Genomic DNA, 15,038 nt, shown 5'->3' with positions numbered 1-15,038 from the left:
CTTGCACAACTTACTTCTTTTGAGAGTATCGATATACTATTTCCTGTATTAGCTCCTATAACAAGACATTAGCTCTTTCGAAAAGGGAAACGAAAACATGGCGAATGATCAGGCCAACGAAGATCCATTGAAGAAGGTGTTTGTTGGTGGTTTGGACAGGTCCACATCAGATGAAGCTTTAAAGACGTATTTTGAGTCTTACGGAGAAATGACAGACTGCGTGGTAATACGCGATGGAGGCAAGGCTTCTAGAGGATTCGGCTACGTGACTTTCGCCGAAAGAGAAAGCGTCTTAAAGGTCTTAGGAGAAAAACCCCATACGATCGATGGCAAAACCGTCGAAGTAAAGCGAGCTATTCCTAGAAATGAAGACAGCGCAACAGCTCATCATAGAACAAAGAAACTCTTTATTGGTGGATTGAAAGACGAGACGACCATGGAAGACATAAAGCAAGCCGTCGCCGAGTCAGCACGCGGAATTGCGCCAACCCTTGTGGACCTGATCATGAAGAAAGACGAGCCGAAAAAGCATCGTGGTTTCTGCTTCGTTGAATTTGAAGACGAGGATATAGTGGATGAACTTTGTTGCCTCAAAAGGATCACAATCTCCGGCAAACAAGTTGAAATCAAGAAAGCTCAACCTAAAGATGGTCAGGGGGCACGTTCGGGGGGTCGTGGTGGACGCGGAGGGGGTCGTGGATTTAGCCATCGTGATCGCAGTGGTGGTGGAGGTGGACAGTACACATACAATATGTATGGCGGTCATGGATACCAGCAATACTCTGATCCTAGTTATTACAGCGGCTATGATGGTTATGGATACGACAATGGTTACGGTAACATGGGTAACTACCAGCAAGCTCCTTCAAACTTTGGCTCACAGCACGGTGGATATGGAAGGGGTGGCGGTCCAAGACAACGGTACACACCATACTAGAAAAGGTAGGAACACTTTTTTTCTAATTTTCCCATGCTTGTGGTTTATTTTATGACATCTTTAGGTGAATGAATAGGATATTTTCTGAAAGCTAACAGTGAATAGCACACGGGGGTATGTTTTATTAGCAGAAATAATGTTAACTGCCTACGAGTGTGCACGAGTGGGATGAAAAAATCGTTTAAAAGTACTGTTAAAAGTATTCATGTGCCCATAACGCAGGAGCATTGGAAGGGAATTCTACAGGTCCTCTTCTTGCTTAAGTTTATTTATTAAAAAGGTGACACCTTGCCTTGCGTGTCCTTTTATCACGCAGTCACGGGGAAAAAAGCATAAAACTTCAGATATTGATAATTGGGCTAACTGTTGTTGTTCCAGTGAGTCTAAGCTTATTCTGTTTTGATACCTAGGTTTCGTTGCATTTGAAGTCTTAAGTCAACATAGCCAGACATAAGTTACATTAAGTCAGCCAGGACCTAGGCTACCAAGGATTCCCTGAAGAATTGCTGTCGCAGTCAATCTACCACTTAAGATGCAGTGTAGGCTTCCTCCTAATCACAGACCTCTTCGTGTAGACAGGACTCGACCAGTTGCAGTATTTTATTAGGAGTAGAATTTTATTACAAACTTACATTTTTAGATTAGTTTACATGTATACCCAAACCCTTGGCTGTTATTAAAGTTGGTTAGGTTAAGAATAAAGGTCTAAGTGCTATTCAGGAGTTGTTAGTTTTTTTTTTTGCAAAAGACTTGAGGAGCTTGTTTTTATTTGTTTTTTATTTATCTACTTTTGTGTTACAGTCATGGTTAACCTTTCTCTAGGTTAGCTTTTCATGGGATATTTTCTGGAAAAAAATCAAACTTCTACAAACGAGTTACAGGAGGTAACAATGAGAAATTTTCTACCAAATGCCCTACTTACATCTGTGTATTTTTTGTTTCCGTCTCTGGCTAAATAATTTTGCCAATTTTATGTTATTTAACGACTCGCTGCTTTTAATCCATTTATGTCCAGCTTGTTTCTTTCTGGTACTTTTGGGTTGGGTTAGTGTTGCTTGTTGAGGATAGCACTTTAACATAGAGAAAATGGTGACCAATCAAGCCCAGAATTTGGTTGCAATACCATGTTTGTACTTCTACACAAGAAACTATATTCACTATGTGTGATCACTTCCATTATGGGTGGAATATGTCAGGTATTAAACAAAGGTAGCACAAAGGTGACTATTGACTACTGCCAACATAGGAGGGTAGAAGAATAACTGGTTTTTGCATTCTATTTGGACTAAGATTAACATTCTGGAGGCCCTGCAAAAAATCTGAGGAATATTGTAAAAGTTAAACATGAACCACAATCATTGCTGAAAACTGTAAAGTATAGTGATTTTAAGTTCTTCTTTCACTCACAATTATACTGTTGAGCAGACTATTTTCTTGTATTAGGTAACAATGAAATGTGTTAGATCTCTTTCCAAAACCAAAATAGAGTGACACAATGTCTTGAAGAGTTGGAACTTCAAAAGAAGGTGTAAAATATAAGTTCCAGAACGCTAAATTGTTTACCCTTGTTTTCAAAATCTAAGTGGTTATGGATGTTTGAGGGAATTTCCTTTTCCTAACTGAAAGTACAATTACAGCACTATATCTTGTCAAAAATGTGTTCACATAACACCACAAACTGAAGTACAATACTCACAGAAATATTAATTAACCTGATCACTACGTACTTTCAGTAGTACAGGATATATAAAAAAAAATATCACAATATAGTACTATTTCATTTTAGTACCCGATGCACATCATACAACTAACTCACAATTTTTTTACTAAGTGTCCAGTTGGTAACAAGGAGAAACACCCTTTGTTAGGATAAATGATTTTAGCAAAATTTACCATCAACCTTTTTTGCAGATTTCTTTTGATTTGGCTTGCCACTTTCTAATGGTAAACTGCAACAGCAAGTTTATCACTTGTTCCTGTAATCAACTTTGTATGTTTACATATCTGTCACTCTGTTGTGTGCCCTGCCTACCAACAATATTCAGTTCTCCTCTCAAGCTAGCACCCTTTGGAAAATAAATATTAAGTTGGAAAAGAATGAAGTTCAGTACATTGGACAATGATAATTCCTTAGGGCTTGGGTTGTAATATAAAATTGGAGTGCTACTTGAAGCTGAATACATACAGCATGATACATTGCACTTGTATTTCAGTAGAATATAAAGCTCCCCTAAACCAGTAAATTGTAAATTGTGCAAATTGTAGAAAATATTCATGATTGACAGGTATAAGAAATAAGGTCATATTAAAAAATTTATTTGAAAGGTGTGTTATAAAACATTTACAAGTTGAAAGAGTTTATTTAAAACTTATGACCCTATTTGAATGAATGATTGTGTGAAAAGGCTTCTGAAATTTGTGAGTTGAATAACATGTAAAAAGTATTTTTTTGAGGTTGTATCGGTCTTGGTAGCTGTGAATTGATATGCAATAGTTAGCTTTTGGAGGATGCCAATCATTTCTTGATGCACATTTCACACCACCATGGCATGTCATCCTGGTGGTTTGCAGAAGATCCATTGTAATATTTTAGTCCACAGTCAAGCCAGTCCCATGAAGTATTTTTTTGTGGGGCACACTGCTTGCTTGTGATGGCAATCCTTATAGTGCTCTTCCAAAATGAAAACTTTTTCTGAGTGCCAACTTCAAATGTGATTTCCAAACCCCTTACCTTCTGCCTGCTATAGCCAAACAGTTTTGGATGGGGGTTAGCTTTTTTTTGTCTGTGGTAAGGAAACCTGTCCCCATAACTTCTAGCTTCAGCAGACTCTATCCCTTGTTTCCCAAGCCACTCAGTTGTACGTAGGTTTTGTAGTTCATTTCACCCTCTTGAAGGTAAACTTAGTTTATAATCAACATTTACTGTAGCCTTATCTTTTTTCCCATCTTAAAATTTCGTTTGGTTTGTTTGTATTATTTTAATGTGTTTTTTTTTCTCTCAACCAGTGTATCTCGTGGTGCTGTACTCAATTATCTGCATTGCACTGATGCAGCAACAAGGGGGAAGCAGAGTATGTTGTGCTTAAAATATGAATGCTACACTAGAAACAGCTACAGAGTGCAGACAACTCTGAGAGGTATGAAGTGATAGCTATTTATTCCTATTACTTAACAATGCAGTGAATTTTTATATTTATTACATATTGTGTGATGATATGTCTAATTCATTATTTCAACACCACACTGACTTATCACCATGACCTAAATTGGTACATATCGTAAACATCCATGTATAAGCTGCACTTTTTTTCACAAAATTGAAGCCAAAAATCAAGGGTGCGGCTTATCCATGGATACATCTGTGTTTGGAGTTCTCAAACACCTAATTAATATTCATAAAACTTCCTTAAGATGCCAAGAAATAAACATAAAAGAAACTGAAAGCGTGTTGCTGTAGTTCATTGACTTTTTCATTAAGTGGTGGCTCCTAAGGGAGCTGTTTGTGTTTTCGAGTGTTTATCATCGAATCTTGCTCTCCAAGATTCTTTCAAGCGATTAATTTTCGCTTTACTCAAACAATTAATGTGGGAAGATGACTCCAATTCTGATCAATTTGCTGGCATAGATGAGGACGAGGATGTGGACTTGCTTTACGCCAATAGTTTCGAACAGTAACAAGCAAGAAATTGACCCAGAAAGCTATAAGAATCTCTTTGGAGATAGCAGTTGTGAGGACTTTTATGGCTTTAATGATAAACACTGACTTTATCAGATGCCCAGACAATGGCCAGGCCCTGGCCCAGACTCCTCCCAACATTTAAAGCTACTAAGCACTTGTTTGTTTATAGTTTCTCGATGCTGAGGGAATTTCAACTTTATGGCATGTTTCGAAGTGATAATCTTGAAAAATCGGATCGAAAGAGCATTTTAAGTTAAAGATGGTGTAAATTCCAATGAAAAAGAAGGTACGACAAATGAAATTTCGCTTTCTTTAGACTTGATAAATGTGAAAGAAAGTCACAACTTCTATGTCGGTGTTTCGAAACCTTGATTATTTGTAGCAATACAACTCTACTGAAACTTCAAACTGTATTGTTTTTATTTTTTTCCAAATTCTGTGCTCCAAATCAGAGGTGTGGCTTGTCTATGGATGCAGCTTATACATGGACGTTTACGGTAGTTCAGAAGTTAAATTCATCCAGTATTACTTGCAATTTTTGTACTATTTTTCTTCAACAGAATTCAACTAAGAAGATTACGAATTAAACCAGTGTAAAAACCTAGCCAACAAATGTCTGGGTAGGTAGGAGACAGTGAAAAGTGAAAATGGAGTAGCTTGGGTCCTGGCACAATGTCCATCTCTGACAGAGAATTTTCACTGATGAATATCATTTACATTTACCCATTTAAGCTTTGGGAAAAATATATTAAATTCAAAAAGAAAGAAACAGCATGTGTGGTGTTCTTTATGTCTTCTTACAGAGTGCCCAATGGCAAGCCCAATCACCAACCACTCGTCCATTAATTTTCATGCAATTAAATTGGCCACTTTATATCACATGCAAAGTGACCAGACAGTTAGCAAGCAATAACCACTGTCTACATCAATATTTGCCCTCTGGTTATTTCTGTTGGAAAAGAAGCAAAAGGAACCCCAAGTATTTCACCTTTTCATCTTTATTACATGAAAGAAGGACAAACTCATTTTTTGGTCTAGTGGTAGTGACATTAAAAAGATGATCTCAAATGCTTCTCCAGAAAGTTCCAAAAAGTCAACAAAATTTGCTGTCAAGGAGAGTTTTAAAATTTGAGAGGAGGGTTATAATTAAATAGAGCCCCTTCTGGCTTGCTGCTGTGTCAGCTGATAAAGCCCTTGACTCAGAGATTTTCTCAAATTCTCGCATTTGCCCTTAAAGCTTTGTTTCTCAGCCAATTATTCTTATCTCTTAGTTAGGGACCCTATCAGCTGACGTACCACGCGCCAGAAGGGATAAATTTACTTAACAAAACTCGATTTCATGTGATTCCACTTGCCAAATTTTCTCTTGCAACATGTTCCTTGTCCAAAAAGTCAGGTAGTTCAGACAGTTTTGCCAACATTCTGTAATTTTTCAGTTTTCTGATTATTTCCAATTAGCTCAAACATTTTGATTAATAAAGGTATTCGATTTGAACTTATGTGGTTAGGACTGAACCAAGTTTCAAAGACAATCACCGAAGGAAACGCGACGAATGTCACTCGAGAGATCTTTTTGTTACTCCCAAACATTACGTCTTCAAATGACGCCTAGATCAATATCTGAGCGCGAATGGGCTTTCAAACCTGTCGCGATGTCACCTTTTCGCATACTTTCCCCGGTGATTCCTTTTCTGTCGACCTCTCCCTAGCGCACTGAAAGCCCAGGGGTAAAGTTGCAACAAATCCTACAGTCCATTATACAAAGTTGTATTTTATTATTTCCTACAGTAGTTTAAAAACTTGAAATGACGATCGTACGGTGGCCCATAACTGTCACGGCGAAACAAAAAAGTCACAGCACCACAAACTTTACTCACGACAAAACAAAATTAACTCGCGGCAAAACAAAATGTACGGTGGCCCACAACTGTCACGGCACTACAAAATTTACTCACGGCAAAACAAAATTAGCTCATGGCAATACAAAGTAACTCACGGCAATGTAAAATTAACTCACGGCAAAACAAAATTTACTCACGGCAAAACAAATAAAACGATTTGGTCAGCGGTTGTTATTTGCATTTCAAATGGTAGAAACCAATGATAATCTTAAAACAGTTTATATTCATTCGTTTTAGTTTCAACTAGCGGCGCCAGCGACTGGCAGGCGTGCGAGGATTCACAATGAAATAAGAGAACAACCTTCGATTTTCGTAAAATTGTAATTTACAATCCTTGAAATTGAAAACAATCCGAAGATTCATTAAAATTATCACTTACTCCGAAGCGCTCAGAGTTTACAGGGGTTCAAAGGCTTTTTCTGTTATGGCGTGAGATTGGGGACAAAATCGATCATTACATTTCGTATCGTGTGTTTTTTCCGTGTGAAGCAACAAAAGGTGCCGGCGACTGACTGAAATGCAAATACGAACACTTTAAATTAAGAAACGTACCTCTACCACAGCTTTTACAAAAGTTTGCATCTTCGTTATCTCGCAAATAACAACCGCTGACCAATTCGTTTTCTTTGTTTTGCCGTGAGTAAATTTTGTTTTGCCTTGAGTTAATTTTGTTTTGCCGTGAGTAAAGTTTATAGTGCCGTGATTTTTTGTTTTGCCGTGACAGTTGTGGGCCACTGCAGGTTGTGGGCCATCGTACTGTTCTATATTTTCATTTGCAGCAATATTTTTGTTCGCGGTCATAATTTTAATTTGCACGCGTGACCCTTCTGGGCCACCGTAGGCAACCGTCAGCGGACGATCGTGCGATCAGCTCGAGCTGTTTCCAGTTCTCACACGATCAAAAATTTAGTAGATCACGTGGACTAAGGCCTGGTCGCTTAGCTAGAGAATTGATATTCCCACGGATTCGCGCCAATGGTAGTCGAGATGTGAGATGTTTTCTGCTGTTGCGGTGTATGGCCTCGAATACCTTCGGAAACCTTGAACAGAGTGAAAGGGATCTAAACCGCTCTTTAATTCGTTCCCAGTAGAGGTAAGCATTTGATGAGTATCTGCAGCTGAGTGGTTCCGGGGAACCAACAAGACTTGGGTAACTGAAATTGGATTTGACTGTACATAGATAGCTTGTAAATATGTAGCGCATGTTGTCTTCCTACTTAGTTTAGCGATGATCGATTCATTTTACAGTCACTGTAGGGAGCACGAGCCAACGACGGGACTCACAAGTTGGTCAGGTAGTTGACCGTGCGATAGACATGATGCGGTACAACTGCCCCTCATTCAGCCGAAATGATTCGCCTTCATTCCGAACTAGATTATGCCGATCAACACCACATTCTGCTTTCCCCAAATACATTTACTGGCAGGGCCTTCGTCTTTTAGAAATACTCTCCCAAAAGCAGTTTGTAAAACGGTTGTCCTCCTGGAAAAGGCTCTGTCTTCAAAGAATACCCGTGGCCTATGATCAGATAATCTGTTTTGCTGGAGTCGGTTTCCTATCAGACGGCGACGAACAACCTTTTCGTGGCTCAATAGTGATTGAAATTACTGGCAAAATGTTACCAGGTGGCATCGAATTTGTTAAATTTCATTACGAGAAAGTCACCTCACCCCTCGTAACTGTTGGCTATAATTGGGACGTTAACCATGTCAAAACCTGTTTGGTTAAGGTCACGTGTATGTCTGGTAGGCAGGAAAAGTTTGAGGGCACCAGACCAAGACAAGCGCAGTGACAATCCCAATGGATCCAAAGCTCTCTCAGAGCAGCAAATAACCACCACTGGAGAGGTAGAGGCCAACCCCTTGAAGCCCAACAGTTTGAGTGATAGTTTTACAATAAGGTAATTACCCTACTTCAGTTTGCTAGTACAGCTTCAACATGAACATGTTATCTGTTTTCTGTGTTACATACATACATACTTTACTTGATAAAGCAGGTTGTAAAATGGCAGCAAAATGCTGATGTGGACCTGCTATATAACAGCATAAAAGTAAAAAAAAAATATGTAAAAAGTAAATCTAAACCACAATGCAGACACAGGATTGGGCTTCTGGCAGTCTTTATTGCAAAGTGTTACTGACAAACATATAACCTTTATTGACTTATACAATTAAAATCCTTTAAAATACGATAGAAATCAACTAGGTAAACTCACCACAATGACACCAAAAAAAAAAAGACAAAAAACTAAAACACTAGGCTGTTCAGGAAGTGGGTGGGTGGGCAAATAATAATAAGGGAATTATTCCCTATAGATGCTATATATTAACTGCTTGGAATGCTGTAGCAATGCCTATCAAACAGTCCAGGAAAAGTAGTCAGTAATACCTAAGTACCCCAATGGTGTTGCAACTTCAGGTAACTGAATGGTTCTTAAAGTCCTATGACTATCAGCATATGAGAAAGTCATATTCATATGACTGTACAGTATTGCTTAAGCTTGAATAAACTAGAAGCCAGTCTCCACTCTCTTTGAATGCTCACACTGTAGTCTAGATTTATATTAATAACCAGTTATCAATATCCACATGAAAATTTCAAGATAGTATAACAATAATGATGATGAAAAATAAGAGAAAGAAATTTCAAACATTATTATTTTATACTAACATCAAAAATATATAAAAGCATTTGTGATGTTGGTCACTGTTGGTTGCGGTTGAATTGGTACCAAATGAAATTTGGTCAACAGTCTTTGATTAGGTTTGCTTTGAAAGATGGATAGCTTGCCACTGATTTCAACTGGGTTGATAGATAGTTCTTAACAATGCTAGCATGGTGAACAAAAGAATTATGAAGTACTTTAGAATTAGAGTGAAAAAGTTCAAACTTAAGGTTGTCCCTCGGATTGTAGTTTGTTCTGTGTTTAGAGAATAATTTTGTGATACCAGTGGGTGTTTGTTTGTAGCAATGTAAGCTAGTCTTTTCTGTGTTTACCTGCAACAACTCAGCATTCCAAAGCAAAGCAGCATAAGTCACCTAAAATGGTACTTGAATTAATGTGTAGGTAAAAGATAAGGGCAGGTTGTATTAAGGCTGATCACTATCAACATCCAGTCCTAAATTCTGTAATGTAAAACCTGCACAATTTGCTGTGTTAAGCAAAATTCTATTATTAAGATAGCAAAATTGAAATTGAATAAACTGAAAAGAATCTGTAAATGGACTTCACACTTCAAACTAAATCAACACTTAGGCTGCTGTTATGCATACAATTATGTAAATGTGTATTAGTTTGAAGGATTTTTTATAGTTTTCACATTTTCTAGTAAAAAGTATACTCAAGTTTCTGAAAGAAAGCTGAACTTGAGGTTTTTTTTACATCAACAGGTGATTCACTAACATCAAAATACATAGATTTACTGATAAAATTATGAGCAATTCACTCTAGAGGAAACAGACTACCTCACTCAAATTGAAAACCCTGTGCTTTTGAAACTCAATATTTTTGACTGTGACTATGATACCTGGGATCATCAGGGCATCTGAATGGAGCAATTCTTATTTTTCAGAGTCATTTCCGATGAGGCAATTGTTAACTATGTGCAAGGTATATTTGTTGACAGTGGGTTTTCAAGAAGTTTAGGGTGTTTAATTAACCCCTTCACTGCCAGCCTCCATGTTATCCCCTGTGCCAAGCCTATTTTCCTCTTTTTGAGGTAAAGTTGCCTCAAATCAAATGTAATTAACTCTCTAAAAATAGAACCTAGCCCAAGAAAAGTATACATTTTCTGAAACTGCACTAAAAATTTTATTTTGAGCTTGTATGGTTATTGATTTTTGAAATTTGATACCTGATGATGTCATCTGAATATAAAATTAGCATAAATTGGCACTCTTTGTGCACTCCTTTCTGGCATCTCTTCTGAGGCTTTTGTTTAGAGGCTTTTACTGGAATGGGTGACACAAAGTGATGCTCAGTAAGTCGTATGATGTTCTCCTCCCTGGGAATCTCCATGTCAGCACCATTTCCATTTTCAAAGAGAAGTGCTGCAATCACTTCATGTTGAAATCTCAGGAATTGTTTTTGATGACCACCCTTCTGATAAACAATGAAGCTGTTGAACATGGAAAGCTGCATAAAGTGGATGGCCACCTTCTTGTACCACTTCAGTGTTTTGCGAGGCACCTCATAGGGTTTTAGCAGCTGGTCAGTGCAGTCGATGCCACCCATGTATTTATTGTAGTCAGCAATACAGGTTGCTCATCTCTTCTCAATTGTGCACTCTTCACTTACTCTGGAAACCCCATCCTGTTGCTTCCGATTGTTCCACAAGCTAAAGTTCCTTGGTGGTGAAGGTACTTGTACAGTGGCAAGCTTGTGTACCAGTTGTCAGTGTACAAATGATATCCTTTCTACAGCAATGGTTTCATGAGGTCAATGACGACTCTCTCAGAAAGAGAAAGCTCTTGTGCTCTTGGGGCTACGTTTTCTTTCCACATATAAATCTTGAAAGAAAATGTGTAACCGCTATCCTTACACACAATGATTTCACACCAAATCTAGCTCTTTTTAGGGGAATGTATTGCTTGAATCCCAATCTCCCCTCTACAATAGCAGGGACTCAGCAATTGAAATATTATGGGCTGGAACATATACTTCCTGAAACTTCTTAAAGAGATGATCTGATAAAGGTTGCAGCTTGAACAGTTTATTAGGAGATGGATCATTAGGCGCAGGCATATTGGAGTTGTCACTGAATGTAGAAATTTCAGAAGCAACCAGAAAAGATTTCTGCCCATGATAGCACTGAAAATGGGGGTACAAAACAATGGGTCCTTGGATCAATAAATGTCTATAGCAGGCTTATGAATAATCCTCATAAAAAAAAACAAACCCAAGAAATTTTTTCATTTCTGTCCTGTCAGTTGAGGACCAATCATTTGCACGGGATCTTCTTCTAAGATTGCCCTCAGCTATAAATTCGTCTGCATAACGATTAGTTTGTGCTACAAAACAAATGAGCAAGTCATCATTGATGAATAGGGCAAAGTATTCTTGTGGTTCAAACCCTACTGTCTGTACTTGTACATCGGAATTTCCTATGAATGGAATATCACGTGATGTTGTTCCATGGACCATTTGCCAAACAAGGGGAGCTTGTTTTTGCCTTGCTGGTCTTTGCCTTACACGGTTCACACGAGTCCTACCATCTCCTTCATCAGAAGCTTCATTGTCATTGCTTTCTGCAGAATCCTGAGCAATATTGTCTTAGATGAAGACGCATCTTAAGACTACTTTATCAGGTAACAGGTAATAAAGTTATGACGAACTGGAGTGTTGACTGTTTTTATTGTTTATTAATATTTAGTCAACTGAAACCCAGAATGATAATTAAGTTAAGAAGCAAATAGTTTCAAGACTCAACATTTGTTTCAATTTTTCCCGTAAATAATATAAAGCACTGATGAACATTAAAATTTACATCTGATTCTGTACAATTTCTCTGTTTTCGCATTGTTTTACAAATCAAATATCTGATCTTCAAAAACACCCTTTCAATTATTACGTAGTGAACATAACTGCTCTCTGGCACAGAAGAAGTGAACTAATCTAATGTGAGAGCATATTACTTAAAACACGGGTTTGTGTTGGACAAAAATCAACAACTTTGAAAGCTAAAGCTAGGTTAAGTGACAAATGTTTCTTTGCATATTAAACTTCAGTGTCGCTCATGCTGTCCCATGCACTGTCACTGTCTGAATCTGAGTCCTGGTCAGGCAAGAAGAAGGCCTTCTTTGCCTAGTGCACTTCCCTTTGCAGTTCTTCAGCAAGTTTCAATTGCTCTGCATTCAATGAGGCAGCAGGAGAATCGCACTAGGTGCCTTGGTGAACCAAAACAGGTTTCAGGGTAGCTGCTGAGGTGGTATCTTTGTTGGTGGCGATAGGAGGTCTCTGTAGTCTGCGGTTTTTCTTTCGTAGCCAATATGCAACTGCTGTCTTGACTACTTTTACTTCTGGCGTTGAAACAGCTGGGCCGTTGATTGACACATGTAGTAACGAGTTCAGCGTGTCATTCTCCAGCCTGTTTCTCAGTCGCGTTTTGATTCTTTTAACCGCACCTGCATGCCTTTCTGGCTAGGCGTTGGTGATTGGTGCAGATAGGGCAACTTCTGCCAGCTCGACAAGGAGTGGATAGAAATATCCATACACAGATTTCATCCTATCAACTTGCTGCAAAGCCCACTCTAATGGGGTAGGGGCACTCTTTTCGTTGCTTCCTCACGCTGTTGATGGAGGGACGATACTTTTCCAAGCGTCTAGGTCAAACTTGAAGCAGGTTGCCAAGAATTTTATTGTCGTTGTCGGTGATGGTCAACTCTAGCCTACCCAATCGTCCTCCTGGCTTGATGTCTTCTTGTAGACAAAAGGCAGAACAAGGAGTGGATAGAAATATCCATGCACAGATTTCATCTTAACAACTCGCTGCAAAGCCCACTCTAATGGGGTAAGGGCACTCTTTTCGTTGCTTCCTCACGCTGTTGATGGAGGGACGATACTTTCCAAGCGTCTAGGTCAAACTTGAAGCAGGTTGCCACGAATTTTATTGTTGTTGAGCCTGTAAATGGATGATGCGATGCGAATGATGCGATCGTTGCACTAAATGGAGTGTCTAAAACCCTCTCAGTTCAGGTAAGACAGCAACGAAGGTGTAAACAAACGAAATAAATAAATAACAATCTGACAACATTTAAAAACATTTTGATAAAGAAGTAGTGCTTTACAGCTGGAAAAATCGCGTCCACAGTCGGGTAATTTTCCCGGTGTTGTAGTTCAGATAAACAATGTAACAGACATTTTATTCGAACTCCAACATACGAAAGACATGCCTCCTGCGCATGTGCCAATACATTTGTGTTGCGTAAGAAACTATGACATCCCCCCTTTTCCATGAGGAAGGAGAAGAACAACTATGTAAAACAAAATACGCATAACAGAACTAACGAGATTAAACAAAAATTAAGCAATGTTCATGGTTCATGCAAATGTTCATGATCCTTAACTGCAACAATAACTTGGTAAGAAAGTCAGTTTTGAGTTCAGTTCATAGGTTCAACTTGGCAGGGGGTTTGATCACCCTGGTGGAATGACGCAGTGTAGTCTCTCTGGTCAAAGGTCCTGGTGTGGTTGCCGGGCTAGGTGCCAGGGAGGTTGGTGTGGCCTGCTCGCTTGTGGGGGTTTTTTCATTACATAGTGTGCTTGGTGGAGTGGTGCTGGTTCCGGGTTGTGGCACTAGCAGGGGCTCTGCAGTTTCAACGTGGCTGCCATTTTGCAATGTTATGGTCTCCTGTAGGGCGGATGTGGCGGCGGTTACGCTGGCGGACACTGCCATTCGCCATGTCGACGAGGTGAGAGCGAGGGGTCTGCATGTTTCATTTGACAACACCTGGTTCCCACTTGTGGCTGTGGGGATTGAAGACACGCACAGGATCTCCAGGGTGTACCGCAGGGAGAGGTTTGGATGTTTTGTCATATTGCAACTGTTGCTTTTCCAGCCTTGCTTGGAGTTTGGAGTTGGTATCGCCATCTGCTGATAGGGAGAGGCTTGGTTTGGATATTGCTGGAAGGTTGGCTGGATAAACTCTTGAGTTCAAGAGTTCTGCTTGCGACGGAATACTGTGGTCAAGAGGAGTGCTTCGCAGGCATAGCATGGCCAAATGAGGATCTGCACCAGATTCCTTGCACTTTTGTAGAATGTTCTTTACTGTTTGCACAGTTCTCTCGATAAAACCATTGGCCTGTGGAAAGTATGGGCTAGTGGTTGTGTGGACAAATCCATAGCTACTGCTAAACTCCTGGAATATGGCAGAAGTGAACTGAGTATCATTGCCAGTGACGAGTTTGCTTGGAATGCCATGCTCCTCAAATATGGATTTCAGATGGGCAATTGTTGTATCTGATCGGATGTTGCTCAACTTCCTCATTATAGGGAATTTGCTATAGTAATCAGATACTAGCAAATAGGGCAAATTGTTCCAAAAGAACAGGTGGGATCCAAGAGTATGCCATGGTTTCTGAGGAACATCATGGGGAATGAGGGGCTCCTTCACATTCATGTTTTGATTGTGTTGACATGGAGCACAGCCTTTTACCATTTCTTCGATGTCTCGGTTTATGTTGGCCCAGAACACTGATCCCTTGGCACGGAGTTTGGACTTTTCTGCACCCTGGTGTGCATAGTGCAGCTGTTGTAATACAGCTGATTGTAGGCGTTTAGGAATGAGGATGCGTGTGCCTTTCAAGATGATGCCATCCGCAATGGTTAGTTCATCGCGATAATTCCAATATGCATGTAGGTGGGCTGGGCATTCCGATCTTGTATCAGGCCAACCTTGTATGATAATTGCACGGAGTGAGAGGAGAACTTCATCTTTAGTTGTTTCCTCTTTAATTTCATTGATCCTTGTTGGGGTGGCATTAAGGTGGAGGTGCAGTTCATGGACTGATACATCAAGACC

General features: G+C 39.4%; 1 protein-coding gene and 1 long non-coding RNA gene across 9 annotated transcripts in view; both read left to right on the top strand.

Moving 5' to 3' along the window:
- The first annotated feature begins 4 nt into the window (after nt 1-4).
- Nucleotides 5-5,385, top strand: LOC113672601 (heterogeneous nuclear ribonucleoprotein A1, A2/B1 homolog). Of its 6 annotated transcripts, XR_016185810.1 has the most exons (5): nt 5-942; nt 1,739-1,821; nt 3,944-4,074; nt 4,786-4,902; nt 5,177-5,385. XR_016185810.1 is itself a non-coding variant. In XM_027188912.2 (2 exons), exon 1 carries the CDS (start codon nt 98-100, stop codon nt 935-937), a length of 840 nt encoding a protein of 279 aa, XP_027044713.2. In that variant the 5' UTR covers nt 5-97; the 3' UTR covers nt 938-942; nt 1,348-1,656. The 6 variants fall into 6 exon arrangements, 1 of the variants encoding a protein (XP_027044713.2); XR_016185809.1 differs by lacking the exon at nt 1,739-1,821; XR_016185808.1 differs by lacking the exon at nt 4,786-4,902.
- A 2,072-nt stretch (nt 5,386-7,457) lies between these two features.
- The window catches only part of LOC113672675 (uncharacterized), a 40,697-nt gene continuing 33,116 nt past the window's right edge, over nt 7,458-15,038 (top strand). For 2 of the 3 annotated variants that reach the window (XR_016185813.1, XR_016185812.1), the window contains exons 1-2: nt 7,458-7,610; nt 7,766-8,418. This is a non-coding gene — a long non-coding RNA (uncharacterized LOC113672675). The remainder of the gene's footprint in view (nt 7,611-7,765; nt 8,419-15,038) is intronic. The other variant, XR_016185811.1, reaches the window with a different exon arrangement.

The sequence above is a fragment of the Pocillopora damicornis genome, chromosome 4 (genome assembly GCF_964200805.1).
Source record: "Pocillopora damicornis chromosome 4, jaPocDami1.2, whole genome shotgun sequence".
Lineage (NCBI taxonomy): Eukaryota > Metazoa > Cnidaria > Anthozoa > Scleractinia > Pocilloporidae > Pocillopora > Pocillopora damicornis.
The sequence above is the reverse complement of the archived record's forward strand: the minus strand, read 5'-3'. Positions and strand labels throughout refer to the sequence as shown.

What these genes read in the sequence shown, in the direction of transcription:
- LOC113672601 (XM_027188912.2), top strand. Translation starts at nt 98, where the DNA reads ATGGCGAATGATCAGGCCAACGAAGATCCATTGAAGAAGGTGTTTGTT.